This window comes from Plasmodium malariae, assembly GCF_900090045.1.
Source record: "Plasmodium malariae genome assembly, chromosome: 8".
NCBI classification, from domain to species: domain Eukaryota; phylum Apicomplexa; class Aconoidasida; order Haemosporida; family Plasmodiidae; genus Plasmodium; species Plasmodium malariae.
This window is the reverse complement of record NC_041782.1, coordinates 2,075,001-2,097,789: the sequence shown is the minus strand read 5'-3', so window position 1 is coordinate 2,097,789 and position 22,789 is coordinate 2,075,001. Positions and strand designations below refer to the sequence as shown.

The following is a 22,789-nucleotide window of genomic DNA, read 5'->3' as shown; positions in this document are numbered from 1 at the left end:
CACAGTTATGTCCCCACATTTCTTGGTTATATTAAAAAAATGTTTTTGTTCATAATTTTAATTCTTTTTTGTAATATGCCTTATCTCTAACTATTATGATGTTTAAAAGTAGAAAATAGCACAATAACAGCAAAACGTTTTACGTGTTCCCATATTTTTCTTTATAAAAAAAAAAAAAAAAAAAATTAAATTAAATTAAATTAAATTAAATTAAGTTAAATTAAATTAAATTAAATTAAACGAATTTGAATGAAAATGGTTGAGAGTGACTTAAAATCTTTAAAAATAATTGAAAACGTATTAAAACGAATGAGCATGAATTAAAATGTGACTTCGTTCATTTTACATTTTTTTTTTTTTTGTTAACATTTTCAAGGCAAAAAAAAAAAAAAAAAAAATATGAGAAATAGACAATGCTCTATTCCATTCATTTTTATGTATCCTTTTATTTTGTTTATTCTTTTTATCCTTTTGCTTTTTTATAAAAATGTAAGTGTGTTAAAATAAAAACAGAACAAAATTATATTTTATTTTTAATTTTTTAAAAAGCAAAGTGTTACGTAATAAAGTTTAAAAATCATACTCAGTAACAAAATTGCAAACATGTTTTAAGTTCAAAAATGTATATAATTATTGCTTATGTTATGTAATTACCATTTAAATATGTAAATATTCTGTTCGTTTGTATGTAGGCATTATGTATTTAATTGTTAAGCACGTATATATGCAAGTGTTATGTATATACAAAAGTGATACGTATATATTCATGTATTTATGTACGTATGGGTGTTCTGTGTTAATGATATTTCTCCTTCGCCATTTTATTAATACCTTATTATGTTTTTGTGCCTAGTATTTATTCAAAAAAATTTATAAATTATTGAAAATCACCCAAAGTATTTAAGCTGTCAAAACTGTATTTTAAGCAGCTTCTTACGCATGCACTATGCATAAGTAAAGTTGTACACATATTTATGATCATATGTAAACGCGTATTTTCTAATGACATACTGTAATTTGTGATAAACCCACTTAAAAAAAAAAAAAATATATTACACAGAAAATAATTTTTTTTCCAAAATAGATTAATATTATATCTATATATATGCAGCTAATGGAATGACATGAATTCAAAGGAACGAGTGTGTAAATGTTTTTTCAGTTTAAATGTATACCGATTGATCATTTTACTCACAAAACGCGCGAATGTGTACGTTATATATGTTTATCACATGTACTTATGCACATATGTACTTAAAGGTCAACACATTTATAGAGATATACACATATATATATATATATATATATATATATATATATATATACATGCTTATGCACGTGTATGTGTTCTGCAACCACTTCATTAACATATGACCTCACATATGTGCAACAAATTCAAGAGCTAAAAGTACAACAATATGGACCAAGGTAAATTGAAAAAAAAAGTGGAAGGAGAAAATAACAATAGAATAAACATCACAAATGTGAAATATCGTAATTGTTTTTGCCTATTTAATAATTACTCAAAATGCTACATTAATATTAAGAAAAGGTACAACTTGGAAATTTCGAAATATGATAAAATATACGGAAATGAAAATATAAAAATTAATGAAGAGAGAATAACAGACGGTAATAAAGAAAGCAGCTTAGAGTTTACATACCCATACAGATATGACAATAATAGAAACATCTTTTTAATTATAAATAGCAAAAATATAAATTTAGGTAATACCTGTTGTATATATAACAATGACATTATATATATAATATATAATAATAAAAAGTATGAACATGTTAATATACAAAAACAGAAAAGAAGAGAAAAAAAAAGAAAGGAAAAAAATATATACAGTGGAAAAAATGATACATATAGTAGCCTAACAAGTTGTGTTACAAATGAAGAAGAGGAAGAAAACCCCATATATAATAGTACCATATTTGAAACAAGTAATATGAATTTTTGTATAACCTCAGAAAATAATAATAAAAAAAAAAAAAAAGAAGCAAAATCTAAAAATAAAAGAAATTTTATATATTCAGATGAGGATTCAGACAATAATTATGAACATATATTTACCCATATTAATTCTGATTTATATTTTTTAAGTGTCTCAAATGATCATATAGAAAACGAAAAAAATTTCTACATTCAAAATGAAAAGTATATTAATTATAATGATATCATATTTAGAAAACTTAAATTTAAAAAAAAATTATTTATGAATTTAGATACCTATAACTCATGGATAGTCATAAAGAAGAGTATATTACTTAATGAATACATATCTCGTTTAGTGAAAAACGATTTAGTAGACATAAACGATGTGTTATATGATGTCGCTAACACGTGTGGCAGAATAGCCAACTGCTATACGCGAATTTATATTAATGATAGCTTTTTGCTAATTAATAATAAAACGAAGGAAATTTTGGGCGTTCAGATGGTTAAAATGAGCAATCATGGTAGAAGTAGTAACAATAGTGGTGGTAATAGTGGCATAAATAGTGGTGGAAATAGTGGCAGAAATAGTGGCATAAATAGTGGTGGAAATAGTGGCAGAAATAGTGGCGGAAATAGTGGCATAAATAGTGGCGGAAATAGTGGCGGAAATAGTGGCAGAAATAGTGGCGGAAATAGTGGCATAAATAGTGGCGGAAATAGTGGCGGAAATAGTGGCATAAATAGCGGTTGCTATAACATTGGTAATACTAATAGTAAGGGTAGCAACAATGTACTGCATGGCGGAGAAACTAACCCATCTAGGAACGACGACCCATTTTTCTTTGCATGTACAGGCAATGAAGAATCGAATTGCTACAAATTGGTGCTAATTAAAAAAATGAACGTAAAATATTTGTTCAATAGTGACACAGATATTAACATTACTTTTAGCTTTCATGATGTATGCTTAACCAGTTACAACAGTTTAGATCAAAATAATTCTTATCTGTTAATTAATAATTATACAATACATAGAGACAGCAAGATTTTACTAAATTTTGCATTCAATAAAAACAATACAGGAAATTACATAAATAATAATTATAGTGAGAATGTAAAGGAGAATAAATGGTTAGATCCAATTTTAATGAAAAACGAAGATTATATATACTTTAACAATTATATAACACACAAAATTATTGAGAATTATGTTAGCTATAGTTCGTACATAAAGGAATGTCTACTTATTATTGACATCTTATATATTTTAAATAACAGCTATGGAAATATAATATATATTAAAGAGTATTATAAATATGATCATGAAAATTACTACTCAAGTGTGTGCAACATTTTAAAGAAAAATAAAAATTATCAGGAAATAAAAACTAATAGTAAGGACAATACTTCGATCTGTTCTTTGTCCTCTTACAGCGAAAATGAAGACGAAACCATGTCGACCACCACCAACTCGAAGTTCGACTCGTCCGTCGCTTCCGACGAGTGTACCCAAGACAGTAGCAATAGTAACAATCTAAATAATGATGGCGACAACCGAAACAAGCAAAACAACCGAAACAACCGGAACAACCGGAAAAGCTGCAATAAGAATGGTTACCACTGTAGTAGTGCCAATCTAACGGACAGTGAAAAGCAGCTTCTGAACGAATTGAACGACGACTTGATATACCTGATGCCAAAGTACAAACTTGTATTTCACCCTCATATATTTAATACAAAGGAGAGCAATAACAGCAATATAGAAATTGTGAAAGATATTTTAAAACTAGGCATATATATAAGAAGAATTCAAAAATTTGTGGATATTAACAAAAGGGGGCAGTCTTGCAATTTTACATTCGACATATTCTGTTGTTGTTTGTACAATATAAGCTTACATATATTAAATCATATAAATAGAATTGAAGAGAATATTCGAAATATATTTAATTTTACAAAAATTAATATGAATGATAATAAAAATGACTTGTCTTTATGTCTCTTTGATGAAAATAGGTTATCTACTTGTACAGACCCTGAGGAAAAAAAAATATTCTTTAGTATCAATAATTTATTTCATAAAAATGTACAAGATTTTAATCTCTTTTTTAATATTAATATTGAAAAAGCAGATGATATTTCTTTGTACAAGATAAAAATTAGTATTTTGCCTCTACTCCAAATAGCTAAACTGTTAAATAAAATTATTAACAAAATTATAAGTAAGAAAAAAATTAATAATTCGAAATATTTGATTGATCTTATTTATAAATTACAAGAATATTTAAATTCAGATGATATTAATAAAACAGTTCTTTTATATTTGCTGAAAAATATAACTACACCTTTGTTTGATTTTATTAAAAATTATATCTTTTATGGAAAAGTAAAGGATACATACAAAGAATTCTTTATACATGAAAATAAACATATTACTCCTTATTATAAGCAAAATAATAAATTCTATTATAATAATATTTACAAATATATTTTTAAAAAATATTTTGACTTATCGACAAATTATTGGGGAGCCAAATATATTATATTAAATAACAAAGTTCCAATTTTTTTAAAAAATATATCTAATCATATTTTTATAACTGGGAAGTATATAGATGTCCTTTTTACATGTTCCAAATTTTTGAATCTACAAAATAGTCAGTTTTCTTACCTCCATCAAAATTCATTTAAAAACTACTACAATTCTGTTGATATGGGTGTGCATAATTCGTCATTAATTCTCAAAGATAAAGGAAATAACACATACGAAGGAACCGACAGTATACATTACAATAATAATCAAGATCAAAACTACCAAATGCTAAATGGTATTACCAAGAGGAATAATAACTATTACTATAATAAAGGGAGAAACAAAATGGAAGAATACGAATACTATAATCATATGAACATTCAGAACAGCAAAACCTGTTATTTAATTTTTGACAATAATAAAAAAATTTATGAAGACTTAATTCATAATCAACACCTTTTTGCATCAAAAAAAATGTTCGAATTGTATATAAAAAAAATTGATATAAAGGAAAAAATAAAACATCATTATTTTTTTTTCTTTTTACAAATTAGCGATTATCTTAAATACTTCTACATATTAGCCCATGAACATCTGGAGAAATTATATAACAATAAAAAAAATAATATCTTCAATAAATTAAAAAACTATTTTGATATATCGATCAGATCATCCGTGTTATATAATTTAAAATATAGAAAGGATTATAATGTAGATGTATCTGACATTTTAAGTATTATAGATAACGTCAATCTTATTATAGACTTGAAACATTTTCATGTAAACAATGGACAATTTAGTTTTAACAAAAGGATAGGACCATATGGACAGGAACAGAAACATGCATATGAGTTGGAGGGAACAGAGCACAATGTAGATGCTTACTTTGGGTGGAACCACTCGGAAGAAAAATCCAACGGGTATACTGATGAAAGTGATAGTACTGATAATCAAGATATCCGCAAAAAGCAAAACTACAGCGACGATGAGGCGAATAGACAGAAATACTTAAACAATAAAAATGATAGCAAGTATGGAAGCGAGTTAGACAGTAAACATGGTATTCAGTATAACAGCGAGTATGACAGTGAACACGATAACAAGCAGGACAAGGAATCCAAAAAACGGACGGTAAAAAACAAAAAGATGAGAAATTACTCCAAGTCACATGAAATGAAAAAAAGACAAACAGAAAAGGGAAAAGGTAGAGGAACAAGAAAAAAATCATTTAGTAATAACTTAAAAAATAATATGCTAAATAATATACATAATAATTTAAAAGTGAATATCAATGTAGAGATTTATAAAGGGTTAATATTATCTTATCATAATATGTTTCCATACAATTTAATATTTAATAATATAACAATTTTTAAATATACATTAATATTCCGAATATTAAATTATTGTAAATATATTGAACATAAGTTAACAGAAGTGTGGCTTAATCATATGTTTGTTAAAAATATAGAAATAAATGAAGAATGCAAAAATAATTTAATGATATGTATACATACAAGAGAATGTATGATACATTTTTTGAAATGTTATTTATATCATATACAAAATGATGTTATTAAATCAGAATATAATTACATGAACAGCAAGCTAAAAGAAACTTTAATTTTTGATGATATTATATATATTCATAATAATTATTTAAATAATATTCTTAAATATTCATTTATTATGAATCAAAGTATTATTAATTGTGTCTTAAAATTAATATCAATTGCTCATATATTTACTAGGCATATATTAAAATTTAGTTTTTGTAAAAATGAACAAATAGAAAATTTATCATCTCATGACAATTTGAAATCTGCAACTTTTGATAGAAATGTAGCTAGTAAAAAAAAAAACAATAAAAGTAATTATCACAAAAAATTTATACAAGAATTGCTAAGAGATAAAGCATATATATCTATGATTCATAATACTATTAAACATTATGACAAGCATTTTAAAAATTTCTTTCTCCTCCTAACAGAATATGTAAATAATAACATTGATGATTATGCTCATAATTTTTTAATTAAATTAGACTATAATTTTTATTATACCAACAAGTACAAAATTGATTTTGAAGACCCTTCTCATAATGAAGCAGATCCACAGTACAGAAACGAAAGCAATTCTAGCTATACAGTCAATTATAATGTCAATACTTTAGAGGCAAATGAACTTAACATCAATAGGAAAAAGAACCTCATAACAACCCCCAGTGGTATGAACAGTGGTGCTCACAGTGGCATAGTGAATCCTCGCAACTACCACATAGAACCAAATGAACCCCTCGAGTATACAGATAAGTTCAACGATGCAAATAACCAACCAAATAACAGTCATGCAAATTATAATACGCAAAGTTATGCAAATCCAAGGGGAAATAATGCTACCATATTGAGCGATATAAAAAATATAAGTAATGCAGGTGGTTTCAGCCAAAATGTTAATTATAAAAACTCGAATGAATCGAATTTTTCTTATTATGCAAATTCTACAACTAATTCTAATAATTTCATAAACGGTATACCAAACAGTATACCAAACAATAACAACATTACATACAGTCCAATATCTTTACAGAGAAATAATTATACTAGATCACCTTTAAATGACACAGATAATTCTCTGAACAATAATAATTTTGTTACTTTTCATCAGAATAATAATTCAAATGTACTATTCAACAATAATAATAATGAACATGAACAGGATATAAATAACTATAACAATAAGCTAAGTAACATTCCTAATAATAACATGAGTTACAGTAAATTAAAAAAATATAGCATAAATAATAATAATGAAAATATAAACAATATCAATATAAGCAATATTGACATAAACAGCATCGATAACAGTATATATAACAGCAAATTTAACCACTAAATGATATGCTTTTAAATCCCTAGGACGAGTTTGTACCTGCTACTGTATTGGTGAATACCCCTTCGAGTATTCTAGGAGTATCCATATATTCACATATGAACATACGAACATATGCATATACATGTGTAAAACTATACCATGTGAGGAAGATATATGCCTTTTTTCATGAATTAAGAACAATAAGTGATATTTAGTGGGATCATCATTTCATTCATTCATTAATCTATCCAATCTTTTAATTTTTTTTTTTTTTTTTTTTTTTTTTTTTTTTTTTTTTACTTCGCAAAGAACAGTGCGAACTGGATAAAATTGTACGCCAATTCGTAATTTTTTTTTTTTTTTTTTTTGCAAATATGTATACATATATTTAATATACATATAAACATACAAACTTATAAACATATATATGTGTACACATATAATTATGCACTTGCTAAGTCACTTCATTTTTTTTGCTGTTTTGCACTTATTCCCTTTTGCCCTTGTTTTTTTGTAATATTTATGTAAATTTATTTTAAAAATAATTTTTTTAATTTTTTAATTTGTTTACTGTATTTACATATAATTATTAGTCGACATTTCACATAGTTTGAATACTAACTACTCCATGTGAACTGCAGTTATGATGATCATCATTGAACAAAAAAAGAATTATGCGCATTTCACGATAAAAAGGGACTTCTGTGCCCATGATAAAGAACATTAGTATATGTACATTCAATAAGATACAAACGCGAAGGAAAAGAAATATATTTATTTATGTACATACGCATACATATATATATATACATATATATATATACATATATATATATATATATATAAATGAGCATGGATGCTAATGAAATCCGCAAATTAAGCGCAAAAAATAAATGAATACTATTAGCGTGTTTACAAGTTGTTTAGCATACCCAAACACACAACACACACCGTTGCCCATTTACGAAGGTCATTTTCGCCCTCTGTGCAAATAACAAAAAAAAAAATAAAGATAAAAAAAAAGTTAAAAGGTATAAAAAAAGGTATATATATATAGATATAAAAAAAGATATATAAATAGATATAAAAAAAAGTATATAAATAAGTATAAAAAAGGATATAAAAACGTCTAAAAATAGGTAAAAAAAATACCCCTATACCCCTTTTTTCACCTTCAACATTTTTTCGAGCATGATGTGTGACGTGGAGAATCCCATTCAAGCGAACAGCGAGTCGAGTATTGAGCAAAAGAAGTTTTTGAAAAATTACATGAATTACTTGTGTTATTATGAAAATAACGAAGTAAAGAAAATAGATTCCTCCTATTTCCATGGTAAATATCTAGGTTTATTTTTTGGGGCATCTTGGTGCAAATATTGTGTAACGTTTATAGATAATTTAAATAGTTTTAAAAAAAATTTTCCATTTATTGAAATAATTTATATTCCATTTGATCAAACGTATAAAGATTACTTAAACTTTTTAAGGAACATGCATTTTTACAGCTTACCCTTTGATAATTATTTATTTATTTGCAAAAAATTTCAAATAAAAAACTTACCAGCCTTTATGGTTATCGCTCCAAATAACAGTATTCTAGTAAAGGACGCTGTCCAACTAATTAGAACCGATGCATACATAAACAACTTCAAGTCGCTAATAAAAAATTACATAATACAACCAAGTACCTTCAAACATAACAATCGCTTTTTTGATTTGTTCAGCAGTTAGCATACCAATCCATGGTATCGAAGAGAACCGCATACAAGTGTACTAGCGTGCGCGTGTGTAGCGGGAATACGCATGTATGTATGTATGCATTTTTGCATGTACATATATATATATATATATATATATATGTATATACACATATATTTATATATTTTGTAGTGAACAGTGCGCTCTCTTTTCCTTTTTTCAACGAAACTTATATAATTCTTTTTTTTTTTTTTTTTTTACCTTTTTATAAATAAGAACTATGTCTACGTTTTTAACCTATTTAAGTTCAAACGTTTTAGAAATCCTAAGTTTCCTGCATTTCACGCTTCAAGCGAATTACTTACATGTATAATATCAGTATATAAAAGCATATCTTTATGCATATACATATATACCTACATGTGCATGCATATGTTTGTAAAATAGTAAAACATGCAAAATAACTTTTAAAAGAACACTGTGTTATGATACGCAAAAGGTTTGCAATTTGAGAAACACTGTGGTGCAACTACAAAAACTGTGGGAACGGAAAAACGCACACACATGAACATGTGTATAGAGTTATGAGCACGCGTATATGTACCTAATCGTGCACGCTTATGTGTGCACACTCTTACAAACGCTTATGCATTTGCAAAAGTTAAAAGAAGTTTAAAACTGCTATGTATCCTTAAAATAGATGGGATCATCCATCGTTCATTATGTACTACCATGCTTAACCAACGCATGTTCATTAACCACCCAAGGGATCAATGTTCATATGGATCAATAGTAACTGTGCTTTCAATTACTTTTTTCAATTTCTTCGAAAATTGAGCAAGTGTAGCTCCGTCTATGAATCTGTGATCTGCTCCATAAGTCAAGTTCATCGTGTCAGATGCCACTAAATCGCTTAAAGAGTTTAACTCCTTACTTTCATCTTTTAAAAATATATTTTTTTGAATTTTTGATATTCCAATTATACATGCTTGGTTGTCAAAAATTATAGGAGTCGCAAAGGTACCAGAAATCGCCCCAAAATTACTTATAGTGATTGTACCATCAGTTATATCACTTTTGCTCAATCTCATTTGATTAGCCTTATCACGTAAAAGTATTAAATCTTTTTGAATATTTATTATATTTTTTTCCTCTACATTTTTTATATTCGGTACTAACAAACCATTAGGTGTATCCATAGCTATACAAATATTATGATTCTTGTAAATAGTGTAACTATTTTTTTTGGAGTTAAATTTTGAATTTAATATTGGAAATTCCTTCAAAGTATTTGATATTAATTTTATTAGTATACTGGTTAATGTAATATTAATATTTTCTTTTTCATGTACACTTTTTTTAATTTCTTTTCTTGACTTTACTATATTTTCAACATTATACATTTCATTTAAATGAAATAATGGAATACTCAATGCATCATTCATGCTTTTACACATTGCTAGTTTTATTCCTTTCAATGGCACTTCTTCTATTATACTTCTATTATCCCTACTGTTGCTACAACTACTACTACTACTACTACTATTCCTTAAGTTTTCAAAATCACTTTGATTTTTTTTTTTATGATAAATCTCTATATCTTTCATATTAACAGTGTCTTTATTGAAGTATGCCCCTATAGTATTAATATCTAAGTTATATTCCATTGCCTTTTTTTTAACACCAGGAGAAGCTTTAACACTCATTTTTTGTTTGCCCTCTTCATATGAACCAAAACTATTACTTTTACCTTGTATCCATTCTCCTGCATTTAATTCGCTTGACGATTCTATGTCTAATTCATCCTTTAGTTCTATTTTTTCATCATCCTTATCTTCATCTGTTTGGTTTCCCTCTTCCACTTTTTCCCTTTTTTCATCTTCGTTAGTCTCATTGACATCATCTTCGGTATCTATTTCGCAAAAGTAAGAACCGACTTTTATTAAATCTTTTTCATTTGCATACTTCTTTACAAGTACGCCACTGTATTTGCTTGTAATATCAACAGCTGCCTTGTCACTTTGAACAGTTAATAGACTTTCCATTTCACTAACCTGATCCCCTTCATTCTTATTCCATTGCGTTATTTCCACTTCTGATATACCTTCTCCTATATCAAATAATTTGCACTTAACAATTTTAAAGTTAAGTCTACTAGTACCTAAGTAACGCCCTACATTATTCCTACGTGTTACATTTATTCGTTTAAGTACATTTTTTATGTTTTGAAATATCATATTGGAATAGAGAGAGGGGTGAAAGAAAAAAGGGTGTTTGTTGTGCGGTAGTGTCGGATGGTAAAAAAATCGCAAATGTGAGATGTGTAAATGAAGATATATACTTACATAAATATATACACACTCATAGGCAAACGCATAAGCATATAAATGTATATACATATATACACAAAAATATGTATATACGTATGTATGTACGTATATGTAGGTACTTACGAATAACATGTGAGCGCACTCCTGTATACACATTTAAGCTGTTTCAAATTTTCGTATTTCTGCAAATTTTAAATGATATAAAAAAGTAATAAATTTCGTTGTTTTAAAATTAATTTTACTTTTTTCTTTTTAATACCAATTAAAAAGAGAAATATGTAACATAAGTAAAATGCGTAAGTTTTAGATGTGTTTACAAGGAAATTCTCTAAAGGAAAGGATTAACAGTTTTGCAAAAACGCAAGATAATTCTCTATTTAAAAAAAAAAAAATTATAAAAATAATGAAATATTTAATATAAGGAAAAAAAAAAAAAAAAAAAAAAAAATATATATATATATATATATATATAGCCAAAACGTACGTGCACGAAGGTAATTATTTTTATCATTTCAAACATTTTTCATATCTTCTTTTTTATCTTTATTACCCTTTTTTTTTTTTTTTTTTTTTTTTTTTCCATAATTGTTTATACAATGTTTCGCAAGCATAAAAAAATATGTATCCTACATATACACATCCCCAAATGCAGTCATGCCAAGAAATGATATTAATGTCCACAGCATAATATTAGAAATATGGCATTTGCACAAGCATTTTCAGCTAACTACTTTTCTCATCCTCTAAGCAGTGACAAACATACGTGCATATATACATACCCATGAATGTCAATAGTGCATCAATCAAAAAAGGCATTTCCCCCTTATACAAATTACAAGCCATTTTACTATTATTCGAGAAATTTCCAACCTGCCAAGTTCCGAAACTGTAAAAATGCAAAACTGTAAAAATGCAAAACTGTAAAAATGCAAAACTGTAAAAATGCAAAACTGTAAAAATGCAAAACTGTAAAAATGCAAAACTGTAAAAATGCAAAACTGTAAAAATGCAAAACTGTAAAAATGCAAAACTATAAAATTGCAAAACTATAAAATTGCGAAACTGCAAAATTGCCAAATTGGTAAATTGCAAAATCGTAAGGACATTATAAATCCCCATTTTTGCAACTCTTCAAAGGTTTAACAAATTTCCCAACTGTTTAACAATCTCTTAGTACTCCCTTTTTTTTTTTTCCAAAAATAAAATAAAACAGTAAGAGGGAATTTTTAAGAAAAAAAAAAAAAAAAAATTTCATGAGAAATAAATAGGCATCATTAAAACTCGTCCTATCACATTTGTGTGGTATTTGAAAAGAACAAATGAGCAGTGTTATTCTTGAAGAAGAAAAGACAGTTACGTGTATATGTGTGTAACTTATGTGTATGTGTGCATAGGCCCATGTACATGTATACATATACACAAAAAATGGAACTAGTGAGATTAAACCCCTTCGAAATGAAAAATATCCAAACAAGGCTAAACATGAGTCAGGAAATATATAAAATATTTTAAAAACACTTTTGAAAATAAAAAAAAAAAAAAATAATGAAACAATACGAAATAAAGTATTCCTAAAGTAGTTCCTCATCTTTTGGAAATGCATTACAATTTTGTAGTTAGTATTAAGTGGAAATTTAATTTTCTTATTAAGTGATATATTTTCAAATTTTAAGAAGCTACTTAGACCTCTCTCATCTTAAAAGAGTTAATCTTTTTTGTCCATTTATTTTTAAACAATATCAAAAAAGGGAAGATAAGTACATGCACATACGTACTTTAATATATACACACACATGCATATATATACTTACATACACATATATATATATATATATATATACGATAAGTCGCCCCCTGCAAACCCCCCGAAACAGTGAACGTACAACCATGTGCGCATAAACCATTTTTCCTTTCCCCAAATTTTACCCATGCAAATTGCTAAGACATGAACATACCAAAAGAAAATACAAGTACCAAATTGGAAGTCACAATCGAATTTGGAAAGGATAAAAAACTAAAGGTTGTTAAAAAGTTGATAAGTAATAACAATGTAAGAAATGTCGACAATAATATCAGTAATGATAATAGAAACAGCAATAGTAGTAGTAATAGTAATGATAATAGTAACAGTAATCGTAACAGTAATCGTAACAGTAATCGTAACAGTAATCGTAACAGTAATCGTAACAGTAATCGTAACAGTAATAGTAGCAGTAATAGTAGCAGTAATAGTAGCAGTAATTACAAAATAAAAGAAGAGCCAACTCAATCACTCTTCAGTCAGGAGAATTATGAAGAAGGCATGAAAATTTATTTAGAATATTTTAAAAAAAATTTTACAAAGTATCAAGAAAATAGTATATATAATGTACATAACACTACGGACATTAAACAAAAAATGAAAGAAACTATTTCTGACCTAATGAACCTAATAAATGTTGAGTATGATTACGCATACCATTTTTTGAAAGCCTATAACTTCAATTCGGATAATTTGATTGAGGCATGGTTTAAAAATTCGAAAGATGTTCTTATGAAGTCCGATCTTTGTCATATAATGGAAAAAGAAATTATGAACGAAAAAGGTGGCTATGCTATCCCTACAGGGAATAACGCAAGTGATACAGATGAAGGAGGGCATTATGTAAACGCTTCAAATCAAGTAGACCATAGAGACAATACGCTTCTGGTCCCCCAACTCGGTGATACAGGCAAAAGGCAAAAATACACCTGCCCAGTTTTATTAAACGAATACGATATGAAAGACACATATGCCTTAAATTGTGGTCATAGGTACTCCAAAGAATGTTGGTTAAGATATTTAGAAACGTCTCTAAGTACTGATTTTGAAGAGAATGTAATTATTAAAAAATGTATACATCTAGACTGCAAAGAGATAGCCAAAATGAAAGACTGGAAATGTATTTGTACCGAAAAATTGTATGAAAAATATGAACAGATCTTAGTACAAATATTTATAAACAAAAGTTATAATTTAAAAAAATGTCCAAACGTAAATTGTGAATATATCATAGAATCAATTATGCTAAAAAATAATAATGTTGTATGCAAATGTGGCTTTAACTTTTGTTTTCTTTGCTCTCATGAATTTCATAGACCTGTCACTTGTACTCTCATTAAACAGTGGAAAGAATTACAAATAAAAGATGATCATAACATTAAATGGATTAGTATACATACAAAAAAATGCCCCAATTGTAATAAATCAATCGAAAAAGCGTCAGGATGTATGAATGTAAAATGTATTTGTAGCTTCAGTTTTTGTTGGTTATGTTTAGAGAGTTGGAATAACCATAAAGGGGGGTTTTATAAATGTAACAAATATATTGAAAACAACAAAACAAATGAAAATGAAATGAACAAAGAGCAAAAAGAACAACAAGAACAAAAAGAACAAGAACAAAAAGAACAAGAACAAAAAGAACAAGAACAAAAAGAACAAGAACAAAAAGAACAAGAACAAAAAGAACAAGAACAAAAAGAACAAGAACAAAAAGAACAAGAACAACAAGAACCACAAGAACAAAAAGAACAAAAAGAACAAAAACAAAAAGAACAAAAAGAACAAGTAAAAAGAAATTATCATTCTATTCTTAACAAATACAATCATTTTAAAACCAGATTTGATGCTCATCAGCATGGAGAAGAATTCTCTATAAGCACTCAGTTACTGTTCCTTCACAATTTCTGTAAATCGAATAATATACAACTACATAAAATGAAAACCTTCGAAGATTCTATAATACAAACTATTAAATGTAGACAAATATTGAAATGGTCCTATGCCTTTGCTTATTTTTCTAATTGGAAAGATGAAAATCAGAAATATTTTTTCGAATATCATCAAGGAGAACTAGAAAAAAATTTGGACATGTTACAACGAAAAACAGAAAATATAGATATATATCAATTTATAAATAATAGATATGACAAAAACGTTAGAGAAATTGAGGAGTTGATCAAAGTAGTCCATGTGTTCTTTAAAAATATTTGTGACTTCATTGAAAGCAATTTTAGCTAGTAGTTCTTTTTAACCCTGTTGCGGAGCAGTTTTACATTACACATGTATGTGTTTAGGTTTATAAATACATATATATATATATGAATTATAGCTTGTTTACCGTAATGCGTATATTCCTCCAAGCACACAAAACTTATTTATTTTTGTAACAAAACACCCCTTCTGATTATAAGAGTATGTTTATTTTAAATTAAAAACGTTCCACCTTTTAAAATTGTTCTTTATGCACACAGTGAGTTATATGTATGTTCGTGTACATTTATATATGTATCCTTTTAAATATTGTAGGAAGCCGTCATGATATACTTTTTAAGAATATTTGTAGTCACATATAATTATGGACAAACTTCCCCAGCTGCCTTTCTTAAAAAAAATAAAAAAAAATTCACATTTTTGTATTTTTACACATATTTTTACACATATTTTTACACATATTTTTACACGTACTTTTATACATACTTTTAGATTTATTTTTACTCTGATTTTTGGCCTTATTCGTATTCTTTTTTTTTTTTTTTTTATGTTTTTAATTTTTTGTACTACAATTATTCTGTTTTTATTTTATAAGAAGTGTTTAGCAATCATTAAAAGTATTTCGTGCAATTTTTTAATTTTTCGAAAACTTTGATTTTATGAATCATTTCAAAACAAAAAATAAACGGGATTAGTTAAAAACAACAAATTTGTAGAAAATAAAATGGAGACAATTTTTTCCCTTTTTTTTCTCTTTTTTGTCCTCTTAATTTGAAACTCTTCTTTTTGGTATGAAGAGTGAGGATAGAGATAAGCTGTCGACAACAATTTTCTCAGTCCTGCTCATCTTTTTAAGATATGCCATTAATTCGTAGTAATCTGCGTCTTCTGATAGTTCTATAAACTCATTTTCTGCATGGGCGAAGTGGTAAAATGTACTTTCACATATAAATACATAAATATACACATATATCCAGATACATATACACCCATACATACACACATATATATACACATGTATATACACACATACATACATTCATACATACACACATACATACACACATATATATACACATGTATATACACACATACATACACACATATATATACACATGTATATACACACATACATACATTCATACATACACACATATATATACACATGTATACACGCATATATATGCAAATTGCTCATGCGGACGCATCAGTGTACTTCATATAATTGTGTCTATATTTTCTCATATGTAAAAAAAAGGAGAGGGGAGGGAGTATTCCTACTTAATGCATACAGGGTAAATTTCATGCATTCACTCGGCTCGTTATTCTGTATACTATTAGAGCAAGGACCTTCATATATTTTTTTGTTATATGAATTTAAACCTGTAATTGCATTTATTTCTTCAAATTTTGTAGAATGGTTTATTAAATTTATATATGCTGGTACATTCCATGCTATGAAATGAACCATAATGGTATTCAAATGATTCCTACTAGTTATTGTAATGGCATAAGACTTTGTTGAGCTATTTTTATCTAACCATTCAACAGATGGTAATAAATTCTCACCTCCACAGTCCTTTTCATAAAATTTCTCATCTAGCGCTTCTACTTTTTCGGAGTTGCATTTTTCGATGCCAAAGTCTTAAGTAGAAAAAAAAAAGGAAAAGCAAAAAAAAATAAAATAAAATAAAAAAGGTAAAAAAAAAAAAAATGTCATTTTGCAGTTATACCAAAATGTTGGTATTCTGCTTATGCATCCCTCAAAAAATGAGATCAAATGACCAAGCCTGGACATATATATATGCATATGTACATGTATAAACATATGTATATTATATGCATATGTATACGCATATGTATATTATATGCATATGTATGGGTATATGCATATGTATACGTATATGTGTATTATATGTATGGGTATATGCATATATGCATGTACTCATATGAGCATGAGTTCGTGTGAGCATGTGTGCATTCCTGCTACGCCCAAATTATATTATAAAAAAATAAAGCTAGCTTTTCTCATTTTTTTTTGTTTTTTTTAATACCTGACTGTATTAACTCGATTTTCGCAAAAGTCAATTTCGCGCAAAAAAAACAATATAACAAAATGGAACACTTTAAAATAAACATTTTTAATTTTTTAATTGAAAAAATCGAATGATCAATATATTTAGACAGAATAATGCAGGCTATGCACATATATATATATATATATATATATATATAGCACGGTTATATTTCTCTGTACATGCTTTGCTCTTACCTCAGAAATTTTTGTTCATTGAACGGTAAAAAAGAATATTTAGAAAAAGTAATTCCAAAAGTTGTACGACTTATCAAATGTATGTACATTAATTGAACTCCCCCCCCAAAAAAAAAAGAAAAAAGAGAAAAAAGAAAAAAGAAAAGAAAAAAAAAAAAAGAAAAAAGAAAAGAAAAAAAAAAAAAGAAGAGTAATTCTCGTTATACTTGTCCTGTCTACATTAAGCAATGTTTTATAACAGGTCAATATTTTGTTTTCTCTTGTACTAAAATTTAACATTAAAAAATTATTATACTCATAGAAAAGATAATAATAAGATCATTCTACAGGGACATTCACTGTATAAAGGTAATACTCGTTTAATGCTTGTCCGTCTATTACTCTTCTTCCATTTATCCTTTTATAGAAATTTGAACTGTTTACACATTAATTTTATTCCATTCATTTATTATCCAAAGGTGTTAGCAGTGTCATATGTATACACATACATGCATATATACATACGTAGATACATGTATACATGTATATGCAGGCACATCGTTCATAAAAAGATACATTTCTTTTATTTCATTTTCTCTATTTTGTTGAAAATCCGCTGCGGCTGTTCGATGTTTTTAGAGTTATAATATATTATACTTTATTATATTCATATATCCATTCATTCAACCATTAAATCATTTATTCGCTTTTCACCAGTTGGGTGTATATATAAACACGCACTGTCTTTAAATAATGCAAAAGCTTTTAAAATAAAATAATGATAAGTAATGCAAATTTACTGAAAACATACTGTGGTCATCATTGTAAAAACATGTAACGTTTAATAATGTGAATTAACACGAAAAAATAATAAAATAATATAAATATATATAAAGTTGACACATGAAGGGGACAGAGCAATGTGGAGGGTGAGAAATTAAAAACTAGGTTTTTCTTTTTCTGCTTATGATCGAGTATGTGTTTCTAAAGGTAAATATAAAAAGGGGTGCACACAAATACATATACACATATATAGATATATGCGCATATTTACTTCTCCATTAGAACAGTTCATTTGAGTAGGAAAAAATAATAATGAGCATGTTCTCATAAAAAAGAATAAGAGGTTTACGAAGAAACTACTCATAAATTTATTCCTACTACACTACAAAAATAAAAAAGTCTACAGAAAGATTTTTATTAAAGAAAAAAATATGTAAAGAAATGGTTTACTATACTGCAAATTATTTTACATAAAATGATAAGAGTATGAAATTTACATTTACTGAATTAATAATATAGTATTCTCAAAGGTACACATAAGATTATTACCTTTTTATCACTAAAAAAAAGAAAAGAAGTGAACGAACAAACAAGTCGGTAAACAAATACATGCACATATATTCATATATACGTATATGCATACATATATGCATACATATATGCATACATATATGCATACATATATGCATACACATAGGCATATACACATAGGCATATACACATAGGCATATACACATAGGCACATACACATAGACATATACACATAGGCATACACACACAGGCATACACACACAGGCATACACACACAGGCATACACACACAGGCATACACACACAGGCATACACACACAGGCATACACACACAGGCATACACACACATATATATACTCATAAACACGTGTTCACAAAACCGCACGCCTACATCTATTTATTTTGGGAAGAAAAATAAAGTATTAGCCTAACAACGGTTAATTCCTTTTTGTTCTCTTTCATGATCGTGGAATAGTACTGGATAAGTTAAAATGATGTGCAAAAAAAAAAAAAAAAAAAAAAAAAATATAATGGAATAGATAAGAATATAATAGAATAGTACAATATAGCATGAATTCATAAAAATAAATAAAAAGTGTCATTTTAGTGTACACACTGCTGGTATATAACTACAAATAATTTATTTTTCTTCGCATTTTTTGTCAAGAACTTCTCTTTTCAAATTAGTCAACCAAATTTCTGATTATACGCATTTAATAATACCCCTATTTTCTACTTCCTTGCATGTTACTCCACCCTTTTGTCAGTTTTTGCAAAAATAGTTACAGCATTGGTTGTCCTCCGAATCGCTCTTTTCTCCTTTGCTATAACTTTTCATATTTTCATTCATTTGAATTCTGATGGCATCCTTTTCCTGTGTCATTTGAATATATCTGTTATTCGGGAATTTATTATTTTCTTCCCTTATGTTTTGAATGATCACATTGTTGTAATAATTTTCTATATGTCTCATATTACCAGGCCTGAAGGGAGCTATAATAGGGTTAGCACTTTGTAAAAAATCCTTATTACGCATAATATCAGAAACTACAGCATTTCCACTTTGTAAATTGAAGTTTGCATTAATATTTGCTTTAATAAAATTATCATTATAAAGTTCATGTGTTCTTAAGGTATCCGCATGAATCCATTTGTTCTGCAAATACGTCATAGCAAGTGGGTGAGAAGGATATAAAGATGCAATTGGTTGTTCCTCTAAATTTTCTCTTTTTTTCATTTCATTTATAAATTCATCCATACATTCAAAATTACATTTCTCTTCATTTTTTTGTGCACTATTATCATAGCATTTCGTATTTTGACAACATACATTAGTGCTTTTATCTTCATTTTGTGTATACAAAGTTTCATTTTTTTTATTATTAAGAAATATATTTTTTTCTGAATTTACTTTTCCCCTTTCACTATTTGTTTCCTTATATTCAATTTGTGCCTCTTCGTTTTGGCTTCCTTGCCCATTTTGTTTCTTTTGTTCACCACTACATTTTGTATCATTTTGGCCAATATTATTATTACCATTTCTAACAATTTGGATATTTTCTCTATATATGTTCTCTTCCATTTTATTCTTATTACTTATGTCCTCGTCCCCTCTATAGTTTCCTTCTTCCTCTGAAACTATATAGTTATTTTCATCCACTTCTGCCTTCTCCTCATTTCTTTCATCTTCTTCTACATTTTCATTCTCTTTCTCCAACTCTTTGTTTTCCTCAGCTCCTCTTTCACCTTCATAATTTTCGTTAAATTCTTCCTTAGCACTTTCCCCTCCTTCCTCTGAGTATCCCTCACTGTCACTTCCGTCCTGTTTCTCTTTGCTGAAATTGATTTCCCCATTTTCATCTTTATACACAGGGGAAGGTTTGAAAAGGGATAAAAATATATATATATATATATATATATATATATATATGTAAATAGTGAAATTATGCACTACAAATATGCGCGTATGTGTATATAACCATATATGTACGTGTATGTATATATATTCTCTTTGGAAAATCCACGAAAAAAAAGAAGAAACGAAACAGATATGTACAACTATACGGACATATATCACAAACCACGTAAACATAAGCATATCAATGCATCACCACGACATTACGTCATGACGTGTGCCGTACAAAAATGCATATGAGTTGGCTTCCTCTGCATTATTTTTTATATTTTTTGTACTCTTTTACTTTTTATACTTTATATTTTGCACTTAATTTTTTCGCTTTATTTGTTCGCTTCTTCTTTGCTTACTTCTATAATATGGGTACAAGTCGCCATACTCCTTTTTCTTTTTCTCAGCTAGGTGAGCATTAACTCGCATCCACATTGCGTGAACATCATCTTGTGGTAACTCATTCGGGTTAATTGCACACGCTTTTTCCATATATTTCCAATATTTAATATCAACATCGCAAGGGATTGGTTTTATGATATCCTGGATTTTCAAATATGGTCTTTCTTTTATACAATCTACTTGATAAACATCTGATATCCACTTAATTTTTGGTATAATTTTTCTTCTGACTGGTACAGGCACAAATGTATCTCTAAATTTCAAAACAGGGACTTCTACATTAACAACGACAGGTTTTGGTACCATATAAGGTACTGGAACATCAACAGAAATAGGAACATGTTTTTGTACTTCTATATTTTTTACAATTTTTGGTTTAAACACTTGTTCAATTCTAGGTGTGTGTAAAATGGAATTGTTCTTTTCTTGTAGTTGCATCATTGATAGCTCATTACGTAAACCAAAAGAAGGCATAGTAGTATCTTGTTTTTTTTCTTCTCCATTTTGCAATGACCTAGTAAAGATGTAAGGATACATCTCCTGTATACCAGTTGACATGTTCTTCTCATTAAGTAACACTTTTGGATGTATGTAGAAATTTTCATTAAGATCAGTAGGAATGGTTCTAATTAACTTTGCACCATCTGTTTTATCTTTTGGTGAGTACAAATCATAACTTGCCATATTTTCCACATTGTGTTGATTTTGTAAATTTTCTACATTTTGTGCATTATCCTCTTTATGTTCTTCCTTAGATTCTTTCATTTCACGGTCTAAATCTTCATTTCTGTTATGCACCTTCTTTTCCCTTTGTTCGTTTTCATACTCATTCGTACTTTTTGGAACGTACCTAAAAGGTTGGTAAAAATAAAATAAATAAATAAATAAAAAATAATAAAAAATAATAAAATACAACATGGCTAGCTACTACAAAGTGATATATAATTGAGCAGATCGCAGTTAGAATAAAAGTATTTTTAAGGATGTAAAAATAAATTCCCTTTTTCAACTTCTTTTCATTTTACTTTATAACATATTCCACTGTCTCGACCTCCTGAAATCTTTTCATTTCTTTTACTTTTGGGACTTCTACAATTTTTTCTACAATTTTTTTTTCGAAAACTGGTTTCTTTATAATATTCTCTTTGAATTCTACTTTCGGGACATATTTATAGCAGTACTGAATTCTTGGCACGTCAACAATTTTGTCTACATATTTCACTTCTGGAATTTCAATAACCTTAACAGACAAGGAAAAAAGGTGGGGAAAAAAAAAAAAAAAATAAAATAATGATAAACTCCTGGTAAAATAGCGAAAAAATAGAGACAAAATAAAAATTACAAATTTCGTGTATTCACCTAAACAAATAAAAAATATATAAAAAAAGAAACAACCCGCACCTTTTCTATTATTTTGGAATAATACTTTGGAACTTCTCTAATTTTACTTTCATATGTTATTTTAGGGACAGTTGTTTCAATTGTTCGAACAAAGGGAACTTCAACCGTTCTTGTCACAATA

At 27.5% G+C, this 22,789-nt stretch overlaps 6 protein-coding genes across 6 annotated transcripts in view; 3 read left to right on the top strand and 3 right to left on the bottom strand.

Annotated features, from left to right (window-relative positions):
- Positions 1–1,418: 1,418 nt before the first annotated feature.
- On the top strand, positions 1,419–7,373 carry PmUG01_08052700 (spindle pole body protein, putative; the record flags this gene model as incomplete). The annotated part of the gene is made up of 1 exon (XM_029004706.1): positions 1,419–7,373. The coding sequence occupies one exon, from the start codon at positions 1,419–1,421 to the stop codon at positions 7,371–7,373; it is 5,955 nt and encodes a 1,984-aa protein (XP_028861368.1).
- Positions 7,374–8,546: 1,173 nt separating this feature from the next.
- On the top strand, positions 8,547–9,083 carry PmUG01_08052600 (plasmoredoxin, putative; the record flags this gene model as incomplete). The annotated part of the gene is made up of 1 exon (XM_029004705.1): positions 8,547–9,083. One exon carries the CDS (start codon positions 8,547–8,549, stop codon positions 9,081–9,083), a length of 537 nt encoding a protein of 178 aa, XP_028861367.1.
- Positions 9,084–9,820: 737 nt separating this feature from the next.
- BCKDH-E2 (lipoamide acyltransferase component of branched-chain alpha-keto acid dehydrogenase complex, putative) lies at positions 9,821–11,287 on the bottom strand (the record flags this gene model as incomplete). The annotated part of the gene is made up of 1 exon (XM_029004704.1): positions 9,821–11,287. The coding sequence occupies one exon, from the start codon at positions 11,285–11,287 to the stop codon at positions 9,821–9,823; it is 1,467 nt and encodes a 488-aa protein (XP_028861366.1).
- Positions 11,288–13,325: 2,038 nt separating this feature from the next.
- Positions 13,326–15,422, top strand: PmUG01_08052400 (IBR domain protein, putative; the record flags this gene model as incomplete). Its single annotated transcript, XM_029004703.1, has 1 exon — positions 13,326–15,422. One exon carries the CDS (start codon positions 13,326–13,328, stop codon positions 15,420–15,422), a length of 2,097 nt encoding a protein of 698 aa, XP_028861365.1.
- A 739-nt stretch (positions 15,423–16,161) lies between these two features.
- On the bottom strand, positions 16,162–17,534 carry PmUG01_08052300 (phosphatidylethanolamine-binding protein, putative; the record flags this gene model as incomplete). The annotated part of the gene is made up of 3 exons (XM_029004702.1): positions 16,162–16,307; positions 16,677–17,039; positions 17,450–17,534. 3 exons carry the CDS (start codon positions 17,532–17,534, stop codon positions 16,162–16,164), a joined length of 594 nt encoding a protein of 197 aa, XP_028861364.1.
- Positions 17,535–19,722: 2,188 nt separating this feature from the next.
- Positions 19,723–22,789, bottom strand: part of IMC1a (inner membrane complex protein 1a, putative) — a gene marked incomplete at both ends in the record, with an annotated part of 3,589 nt that continues 522 nt past the window's right edge. Inside the window, 4 exons of the mRNA XM_029004701.1 lie at positions 19,723–20,819; positions 21,225–22,117; positions 22,293–22,507; positions 22,669–22,789. The exon at positions 22,669–22,789 is cut by the window's right edge and continues 29 nt beyond it. Coding sequence (XP_028861363.1) covers positions 19,723–20,819; positions 21,225–22,117; positions 22,293–22,507; positions 22,669–22,789 — 2,326 coding nt within the window. The remainder of the gene's footprint in view (positions 20,820–21,224; positions 22,118–22,292; positions 22,508–22,668) is intronic.